This window comes from Odontomachus brunneus, unplaced genomic scaffold (assembly GCF_010583005.1).
Source record: "Odontomachus brunneus isolate Ranch 3 - 2012 unplaced genomic scaffold, Obru_v1 Obru_scaffold_001, whole genome shotgun sequence".
Lineage (NCBI taxonomy): Eukaryota > Metazoa > Arthropoda > Insecta > Hymenoptera > Formicidae > Odontomachus > Odontomachus brunneus.
This window is the reverse complement of record NW_022639451.1, coordinates 5,092,583-5,103,494: the sequence shown is the minus strand read 5'-3', so window position 1 is coordinate 5,103,494 and position 10,912 is coordinate 5,092,583. Positions and strand designations below refer to the sequence as shown.

General features: G+C 36.1%; 3 protein-coding genes across 4 annotated transcripts in view; 2 read left to right on the top strand and 1 right to left on the bottom strand.

Annotated features, from left to right (window-relative positions):
- Positions 1-1,440, top strand: part of LOC116848859 (prostasin-like) — a 2,291-nt gene extending 851 nt beyond the window's left edge. For both annotated transcript variants that reach the window (XM_032825822.1, XM_032826611.1), the window contains exons 3-6: positions 528-733; positions 837-1,036; positions 1,169-1,226; positions 1,289-1,440. In XM_032825822.1, the coding sequence (XP_032681713.1) occupies positions 528-733; positions 837-1,036; positions 1,169-1,226; positions 1,289-1,413 (589 nt within the window). In that variant the 3' untranslated portion in view covers positions 1,414-1,440. The remainder of the gene's footprint in view (positions 1-527; positions 734-836; positions 1,037-1,168; positions 1,227-1,288) is intronic.
- Positions 1,441-2,548: 1,108 nt separating this feature from the next.
- LOC116849849 (trypsin-1-like) lies at positions 2,549-6,939 on the top strand. The gene is made up of 7 exons (XM_032827850.1): positions 2,549-2,735; positions 2,824-2,875; positions 3,693-3,858; positions 4,078-4,286; positions 4,430-4,623; positions 4,943-5,000; positions 5,328-6,939. The coding sequence occupies exons 1-7, from the start codon at positions 2,682-2,684 to the stop codon at positions 5,450-5,452; spliced, it is 858 nt and encodes a 285-aa protein (XP_032683741.1). The 5' UTR covers positions 2,549-2,681; the 3' UTR covers positions 5,453-6,939.
- On the bottom strand, positions 6,433-10,800 carry LOC116846544. Its single transcript, XM_032820921.1, has 4 exons — positions 9,406-10,800; positions 9,049-9,084; positions 8,604-8,761; positions 6,433-8,523 (listed from the first exon to the last, which is right to left on the bottom strand). The coding sequence occupies exons 1-4, from the start codon at positions 10,532-10,534 to the stop codon at positions 8,374-8,376; spliced, it is 1,473 nt and encodes a 490-aa protein (XP_032676812.1). The 5' UTR covers positions 10,535-10,800; the 3' UTR covers positions 6,433-8,373.
- Positions 10,801-10,912: the final 112 nt, after the last annotated feature.

Here is a 10,912-nt window from a genome sequence, read left to right as displayed (position 1 = left end):
TTTCGAACATCTTGACTCAAAATTAACGAAAAATCACATACTTAAATTGTTCTCACATCTTTATGTGATCTATTACTTAAAAAAAAAAGAGTTTTAACCTTATTATCTTATCTAGGAGTTATTAACGTTTATCACGACCGCAATTCACGATAGTTTCCTTGTATAACCTACATGACTATCAAGCTATAAAAATATGCAAGTCTCGCACGTGTCAGTTCAGTGAGACACGTCTTAGCATAAAAGTCACGAGTACTTCTTCAATATTACACATGCAGTGCTTTATATTGTCGATCCCGCGATAAAGAATATATATATATATATATATATATATATATATATATATATATATATATATATATATATTACATATATTACATAATATTATAATATAATTTTTTATCATTATTATCTTCACCACTACATTTTAGAAAACACACAAAACCAAAAACCACTTGTTTAAAATATACCACTTGTTTAATGTATAACAATTACACATTTTGCAATAATAACAAAGTCACGTTTTGCAGTTTTGATAAGAATGATCTGAAAGTGTCTGTCGGCACTCACAATTCCTGCGGGTGGGACGCAACAACTACGATTTTCTCTGTTGAAGAAATTTTTCCACATCCGAGCTACGACAGGCGAACGAACTTTGCCGATATTATGCTGGTCAAATTGGTGATGAAGATTACCTTCAATCAATTTGTCAGACCAATTTGTTTGCCAAAAAGTGGTAACCACTGTAATTTATCTCATAAATACGTTTTTTTTGTGACAAACATGTAACTAAAAGAAATTATTCGTAATTGTTCGTAATAATCCATATTATCACGTAGGACTCGACGTCGTCTCTCGATTTGGGGGACAGTCCGTATCTGTACTTGGTTGGGGATTCTCAGAGAATAACTCTTTATTTAATACAAACTGTGGTCTACGCGTTGCCGATTTAATGTTATTTAACAGGAATAAATGTCCCACCAGCGTGTCGAGTTTAATCTGCGCTGGACATATGACAAAACCACGCGGGACTTGTGGGGTAAATAAGCAATTCCGACTTTTTCTCATTTACGCTTAGATTTCTGAAAATGAGCGTAATTTTTATCTTACTATTAGGTAGTCCGAAAATTCATGCATGACATTAATCACGTTTAAAATTTATATAATCCAGGGCGATAGCGGCGGTCCTCTTCAGTTATTAGCCGCGAATTACAAATACATTTTAATAGGTCAGTAGTGACACGAGTGATCGAGCATTACTAACAGAAAATTAATAAAATCTATTTTGCAGGGATAACTTCCAGTGGATATATATGCGCTAACGTGAACGATCCGGATTTCTACACGGACGTCGCGCGAATGATTCCGTGGATATTGAAGACAACGAAAGATGACTCTAATTATTGTTGGAACTGATCGTCGACCTCCGTTGCGAAATTTGTAAAGGAGTATTTAGCAAAAAAATAAATGAACTTTGCGCTGTTTGTTTCGCAAACGACGAATTCTCTGTTGTATATTCTTGCGAATTTCCCTACATTTAAGCGCAGGTGTCGAAGGCCCTTTCATGATACGTCTATCAGCGCTGTCGCGCCGCATAAACCTCGTTGGCCGCATTGTGTGCTGTCCATAACTCGTAAACTAAACTCTCGAGTATATCTGACCGCTGGCGTCCACGATATGATATCTGCAGGGCCGTGTTCGTTCATCTGGGTATCTGGGCCGAAGCAAGAGAACGGGGTGATTCGTTCATTGATAAACCCGTTCGTTTAACTTGAAATATGCTCATGTCGAAGCTACTTACGTCAGCAATGACAATTCACACAAATGTGAATTACAATGCTCATTTGCTGCGAATCGCAACATCACCTTCCGCTACTAGTCACGAAAGCACTCATACGTATGTAAACTTACGGACCTGAGAATTACAGAGAAGAGACAGCTGTTTCCCGATCCTCCCCTTTTCACGCGTCTATGCTTTTACATCCTCCATCTCTCTTTTTATGCATTGAACTTTGACAGCAGGCACAATCATTTCTGTAGGGAACCCTTATAGGAATTTATCGTTCATATCTTCCTAACACGTTTCCGCCGTTTTGAAAGCAATATATAACACTTTCGAGGGTGAACAGGCGGCGACTATAAAATTTGCGACCCCTACTCGAACGGGTGTACCACGACGTGGAAAATAAAAAATTCAACTACCATATATACACGGGACATTAATTAATTTCAGAAATACATTATCGACAAGCGCGAAGTCTGCTGCAAAAGTTCTCGCAGTAAAAACTTTTTTGATCTACGGGAGTATTTCTCTTACATTTTATAAAAGAGAACACGCATTATAAAATTTACATTTTACGGCTAATCTGAATTGCAGGAGTTGGACTTTTTTTGCGCCATGCTGATCAGACTGCTGATACGATAGAATCTGTTGTGTGATGTGTCAAGCGCGTTAATGAGAATGGCGCTTTTATAGGCGCACGCTTCTCGCGTTATTAAACGCCGACGAGGCGATACGCGGATACGCGTATCGCTTCGCCGACGAAACTGCGGCATCGGAATTAATTCTCGTTGTTATTCATGGGTACGATATAGTTTAGCGTACTCACAGTGTCGCGCTCAGTCACCGCCACGCGCCGTTTTCAGCAGGTGAAAAAGTCTCGCAGAGGAAGTCTCGCGCAAACATGGAGCCCCGATGGAGTCTGGCCGCGATCGGTGCTCTTCTGCTGATCCTAGACGTTCGTTGAGAGAGTAATTAAACGAAATTATCACGGGCCGATAATCGACACGACGCATCAATCAAAATTACGTTGCGCTCATTTTCAGGCGGCATGCGCGCGGGATCGTCAGCTGCTCATACGAATGAATACGGAGTGCGGTAATGATCGAAGCGGAATTTATGCAAGTAGTCATACGCGATTCGAAGTTCGCACGGATATCGTGCGATCGGACACTAACGTTAATAATTCCTTTCCAGAAATCGATCTGAGGAAGCTCCTTTCTCAATTAAATCACATTTTGATTCTTCTTACAATTTTTGCTCGGCTTTTATAGACTTTTATTTTTATTATTCGTGACTTTTAACCTCAGACTCTTTGTAATTATTATTTCCATTAAATTAATTCAGCATCAGCCTATATGCTTTAGCAATTATTTTCGAAAACACTTTTGCGCGCTTTAACTAAATTTTACAAAACGAAACTTCACGTTTACACTTGATCGCAAAAATTAACACGTTGACGGATCATGAGTGATCAGCGCTATGATATCTCATTAATTTATGTATATAAAATATATGCCAATAAAAATACCAATCGAATATGTAGTAATAAAGAGTTGAAAGGAATAACAAACAGATGCATCATGAATAGTAATTATCTTCTGCAATTTTGATAATCCAAACTTTAAAAATAATTGCGATGAAAGTGTAAATTTTTGTCTAGAATTAATGAGAATTATATCGTGGCAGCCAACGTGTTAAATTGACTTTAAAAACGACGAAGCTGGAATGGCGCGTCGACGTGAAATTTTTTTCCAGGGAAATATTCCGAGCGAATATCAATCCCGAAGTTTTCAATAGGTCTACACAAAGGTGCAACGTTCGTACAATAACGTTATACGCTTTTCGATCAACTTCTACGTGTACATTGCACATCGGACTTTTAATCGATTTGTTCGCTCCCTTTCTGCGATAGAATGCGGAATATCGGGAGGAATATCGAATCGCATCGTCGGCGGGACTATCACGATCCCGCACCTGTTTCCTTGGGCGGTGGCGATATTCAACAAGGATGAGTTTCACTGCGGTGGCACTTTGATCAACAACAGATACGTGCTCACAGCTGGGCATTGTGTCAGATGGTATTCTATCTGTTTTTGCTTGCTCCAGCCACAATCGAGAGCGACAATTATTGTTGTGAAGCTTCTCACAGAAAATCCGTTCAGCCGCTACCGAGGCTGCAGCACAGCTCACGTGTTTTCGCGTGCCAAAATAATACATGCTTTATTCACGGAATGAACACACATCTCGCTATATAAACTATTCTGATTTCCGGACGCGCTCTCTTGCGTTTTGCACAGGACGAATCATGCCGACCTCTCGCTCGGTTTGGGAATGCACGACATTGAGGCCGCGAACGAGGGATTCTTAGCTCCGATCGATAAAGTGATCCTACACGAAAACTTCGAAAGCGATTACATCCACGACACGAACGACATTGCTCTAATTCGCTTGCGAAATTCAGTGAAATTCGATGAAAATGTGAAACCCGTATGCCTACCGCATAAAGGTTCGTTTCCTGTAATCTTCTTACGCTTGACACACTTTAACGAGTCGAACTGACGATATTTGCTTGCCTCTGTTCTCCTCTCTCTTTGTCGTAATCTCTGATGAATCTGAGGAAGATCAATAGGAACGTATCTTCGACAATAGGTTCCGATTACACGGGACACAATGTTCAAGTTATCGGATGGGGACGTGTCACCACCAAAGGCGGCGCCTCCAGGTTCCTGCGTCAAGCTACCCTGAAAGTTATGTCTCACGAAGCGTGCAAGAACACTTCGTTTGGCGATCATGTGACGACATCGATGATATGCGCTTATAACGACGATACCGATGCCTGCCAGGTATCGTGACACACTGTGATCATCTTGACACTTCGATATCGACGTGACCCTGTCGTTTAATTTCCTTATCACACGTCCAATCTTAGAAACTTTTACTTATATATATATATATATATATATATATATATATATATATATATATATATTCTTTAATTATTTTAATATATATATTTATTTATTTATTAGATATAGAAATTGCACAAACTATATATAACAAATGTAAAACGAAGAATCGTTTCAGAGTACACGTATTGTTCGTTTAATAATAGTCGATTATCTATTATAAATGTGGCGTTTAATTTCTCGCTCAAAATTTTAGGGTGACAGCGGCGGACCTCTTTTATACGGAAGGCCAGACGGAAAGTACGAAGTGATCGGTAAGAATATTATTGAGAGACTATATTATTTCCGTGTAAAATTTAACTCGTATTCTCCAATTAAATGCCATTTTTAAAGCGCTTGTGATAAACACGTGCTTTAAAAACACGATATGCGTTATATATATTTTTTTTTTTTTAACGCAATATATATCATCGTCACGTAACGAGTTTATTTTCTCCAGATATATACGTTCCACGCATTTTTTAGTCGCGTCTTTCGAATTAAATATCGAAAGAATTGTCGGCAGACGAAATTATGTTGCGAGAGATATACATACATTTAAAAATCATGGCGCAGGATTATTTTCTTTCTTGTTCTGGCAGGTGTAGTTTCCTGGGGCATCGGATGCGCCAAACGCGGAATCCCGGGTGTCTATGTAAAGAACATGGATTACTTGAATTGGATTAGGCGTAACAGTAAGGACGCTGTTTACTGTGTGGATGGCTAAGCTATTACGGTTTCCTATAGCGGATATAGGTAGTGAATATGATCGAAGAAACATTCGGATATAATAAATAACTTAAAACATGTAATAGGAGATAAGACAATCTCTCTCTTTGCATTGGATCGGACGATTTTCGAATTAAAGAAAACACGTTTCGATTATAAAATCCAATATGCAAACGGCTTCGACTGTTCATTATCGTCATCATCAGAACAAATGTTTCAAATACAATACGCCCGTAATCGTTTATTTGGCTTTTGAATCAAATACAATATCTCGTGTCATGTGTAATCTAACAGTTCCTTAAAGCGCGATAAGCTTGAAATAGTCAAGTCACGAACGCAATGCACGACACGAGCACTTCACTATAGGTATTAGCACGGTCCGTAATAATCGCGATTCTTTTTACGTCGTTAACGGGTCGCCACGGTAGGCGTTTTCAATCTTATTTTATCATTCGCATTATTACTTTTGTTGCGTTGACGATAACGTCAACGATCGCTCGACGGAGTAGTTAGAGAACTGATTAAAAAGCATAAAATATCATCGTTACTATAACCACAATAGTGCAATGTTCCGGGAGAAATAGAAGTTGGGTGCAGCTTGTTATGTCCTTTGCTTCTCATGTACAAGATCGTGGGATAAACAATTCTAATAGAATCCTTTCGTGAAAGATTAAATTTGACCAATTTAAAACTAATTCTTTCTCAACTCTGTGAGCTATTCAAATACATATAATTTTCAAGTTACATTCAGGAGATTATAAGCGAAAAGAAATCAAATTTCTCTGTAATATATATAATTCCAGAATTTATCAAAAAATCCTTCATTTTTAATAAAAGTCGGAAAACTCTCGTATTGCTGTTTTCTTTTTATGAAGACAGATCTCAACATTTTTCTCATGCATTATTCTTCTTATCGCAACATTTACAGACAGAATTTTCGCAATGTAAATCTTACGTCAAAAAGTAATTTCAAAGCGATTAAGAAAAATAAATGTGCATTTAGCATTTATTTAATAAAAATGTACAAGTAATTCACAGAAATTTTCGACTTTTATACATTAATTAATAAACAGCTTCAGCAGCAAAGTATTCTTATCTTATTAAGTCGAGTTGTTTCCGGATTACTGTCTCTGGGGTTTACATAAACGTACGTTTACGTTCACAGTGTGTTCACCGGATATTAAATCTATTATAAATTGTATGTAAAAACTTACAAGAGAAGTTAACCGTGAATTTTATTTGGATACAACTGGACTATTGGATATAACTGGACGGTTTTACGCTAGAAAACTAATACGGTGTTGAAAAACGTTGACGCAGCAAATTATTAAATTAAACTGAATGTTTGTTTACACAAACATTCGAGTAGAGATGTAATACTATGTTCTTATCCGATGAATTTCGATGTGTATTCGAAATCATGTAACAATCCTTTACACAACTAAACTTTATAAGCTAAGGAGAATAAAAGCGAATTTAACAATTCTTTGTAACGAGCAATTATTATCAACTGTATCGAGACAAAAAGTACATATTATTTCTTAAGACAAAAATAGCAAAAGAGAAAAAAGTGACAATATATTTAGCGAGACAGAATTGAGTGCAGTCGTGGAAATAATTGTGTTGTTAAATATACGAATAGCGTATACTATAAAATACATCACATATACTATATATGTATTACCTACACGCAATAGGTAAAATAATAATTATATCGTAGAAAGTATTAATTTCCAAAGCAGCAACGAAACGAAAATTTATCTGGATTTATCGCGGTCGTACATCAAGTATATGATCTTTCTTCTTTATGAGATACATGATTAACATTTTATAGAATTCACTAGCTATATCTATGAAATAATCCCGCTTCTTCAAAACGCATGGTGCACAGAAAAAAAGATTTGGTTTAACTAAATATCTGGTAAAATATAAATGAACCAAAATTCCAGTTGAAAACGAATTCTGTTAACGAGATTGCTGGTTAAATCACAAACTACAAATCTCACAAACTTACGTTTATTAGAGATGAATTAAGGAACTATCGAGTTAATAAAATAAATAATGTATACAAAAGGCAGTTCAAAATTTGTAAACTTAAACATGAAAGCGACTAAATAAAAATTGTGAACCGAAATTTATTAAATAAAAAAGTAATTTATAAATCACGAAATGTAATTAAATTAATTAATAATCGACTCTAATCAGTAGATTGTCTGTACCAAAAATTGTGTTATACTTCGCAGTCATATCTCTATAGTTGCAATGAAAATCCAATATAAGCATTGTGATGAGTAACAAAATACTTAATACGATATAAAAAAAGCAACATAGATGTTCTTTTTAGTGTTGTGTATAATTGTACATTAGTGTTGTGTAGTTTACATGAGAATCCGGAAGAAATGATTTGTTTGAAAGTTAGAGAACGTTGCAAACATATTAAACCAGAATTTTTATCATATTTTGTCTCGTCCGGAAATTATAATTCTTAAATGTCCGTGTGTGTTCGTGCGATAGAAAATTTCTCACGATTTTTTTAACGATTGACAATACACTTCACATTTCATAAGTGATAAATTATTCATTTAATCCGCAATTTTTCTCACGAAATAAAAGCATAATTACTCTATTTATCTATAATAATATAGTCTCTGATATCACCAAGCATTTATATCATGTATAACATACATGCTATAAAATATACCATTTATAGCATACATGCTATAACATATACCATGTTATTGCATGTATTACTCATAAATTTCGATATCCCGCAAGATTCGACTCGCAAAAACGTGAGACAATCCTTAAAATCTTAATGATTATTATATATATGCTGGAAGTATGCTCTTAAATATAAAATATATTACACCTGCAGTACTATGGTACAGACATTATAAAACTTGTGATACTCTACTCGCATTAATATATGACATGAGTAACGTTGGCGTTACATTGCGACGTAACGGCTTCTTCGAGTGTGCAATCCAGCTTCCGATAGCTGGCTGTGCTCGGCCGACGTCTACCACGACTATTCCTTGATCTTCGTCCTTCTAATACAATAGCAAGTATCTGGAAACACGAAGGGACTTTTACAAATGACATTTGGTGTAGTTGTAAGTGTCAGACAAATGTGCGCGAGATAAATTCACCTTCTGCTTATTATGATAACCTATGTAACAAGCGATACACGCTACAGTGGTCACGGTGAAGTAAGTGAAGAAATGAGAATCGCCTTCAGTACTTATATTGTGGTATCGTACGTTATTCTTCTGTTCACTGGGTTCCTGTAGATTTTCATTTTGATTTCCTGCAAGTATATTATTACATTATTACTTACTATATAATCAGCTAAGGTAAAAGTATCAATACCAAACAAGCATCTAATATTAGATATTCTTATTGTTTTGCTCCTTAAATATAAATATTTAAATTTTCAACATTATATATATATATATATATATATATATATATAATGTTGAAAGAGTTAAATATTCATGTTTAAAGACTAAACAACAAGAATATCCAGGATTAGGATACATATCCGCGAATTATCTTTGATATAAAAAAAGAAAATATTTTGCAATATTCTTTTACCTGTCTCTATTGGTTGTGGAATCGTGTCATCAGTATCTGGAAATTATATACATATTAAGTTTGTAGAGAATGTTAAGAATTACGGGAAAAACAGCAATTGAATTCATTACTGTGAAATGCATTCTGCGACAGAATAAAATTTTATATAGATCGTTTCCAAGATATATATAAAATTTTATTCACTCTAAAAAATAAAATGGTGTTGTTTACGTTGTACAAAAGTATACAGCAAAATATAGGTACAAATCTATTCTTGTTACATTTAATCAATATGATAATTTTTCCATGTCACGAGTGCTCAAAATAAATTATACAAACGCGTATTTGTGAATGTTAATATATTCTCAGTAATAATACCAATAGTGTCTCCCATATCATCGTCCTCATTGCCAGCACCATAATGGTCCTGTGTGTTTTCAGAAAGTGTACTAGTCTTTGTGTCTTCGACCTCTGACTTCCTGTCAGCTTCTTCCGCGTTTGTCTCTTTCATAACTTCTTTTGTATTTATATCTTCTTTGCTTGGCACATTGTCCGGAGCCTTTGGAGCTTCGGCATTAGTTTCAGCTTTAACATTACTAATATTCTCTTTACCTTTCTCATGTAGGTTATGATCTAACAGTTTTGGAGAAGTATCGTTCAATATTTTCTGGGTTTCATGTTTGTTCGATTTTTCGAAATCAGATTCGACTTTTTCCGTATTAGATTGCGTGTGTTCATTCAGTACACCATTAGAAACATCCTTTGACTTGTCATGTGATTGATCTTTGGGTTCTTTTACTTCAGGTTTCTTCTTAACTGCTTCCTGTTCAGTTTCCAGTTTCGTGTTAACTGACTGATGATCTGGCATCTGCACCACATCAAGCGGCACAGGATTGTGATTTGTTACCGGTGCGTTGTTTATTTCATCGTCAATGCTCTTGATCCAAGCAAATACCGCGCATAATGGACGGAAGATAAAGTTCATGTCGAAGCATATTCTCTGGCACATGTGAGGCTTACTGAGCCTATCAACCAATGGTCCCCAGTATAATTTTACTTTATCGTATTGCAACGTGAATCCCTGCAAATTGTCCTCGCAGTATTTAGCATCTTTATTTTCCGTATTCCCGAGAGACTTTTCACCAGGAAAAAATTTCTCTATACTTGAATTAAATATTGCTACATTATTAAGGGGAATTTGTAAATGATTAGAATATTTGCAAATTTTGTACGCCGTATCGTAAACTCCCAAGCACAGATACTTGTCTAAGGTATCCTCTTTGGTGTCCCAAAATTGAGTGGGATATTCCAACGTTGTGCAATTTTTTATGTATACTGATTCGTATAAAACTTTAATGTCGTTGCATAAATTCGAGTCCTTCTTCATGATATCAACGACACTTGTCTCTTGCGTCGGTAAGCTTGTCACCATCACGGAAGAAAGGAGTAGAACGAAGAGATCCGGCACACAATTAACGCGAAACAAATGAGCGTTGCGGTTCTCCATTATTCTCTTTTTTCTTTTTGAAACGACTTTTTAAGTCCCTGTCACGCGGACTGATGAAATTGTAGACACTGTTTCTCTATCGATTGACGAACATAGTTTCCGTGCTCCGTTGACTTCAATTCTCGCTGATCATTCTCTCACGAGAAATCAGCACCTTCGCCACGCACGATTCGCGTTACAAGAACGTAATAATCCGACTAGGACACTTTACCCTCACATAACCTCTGTCGTGTGATTTTCCTGTTTCTGAGAACACTCGATATGCCGTCAGTCGCGCGTGGTTGCGTCGAGTCTATGTGACGCGTTGCGCCACTCGAAAAGTAGCGTTACTATATAGAATTCTGTTTGTCAGCTTTATTTTAATACTGGCTACATGCT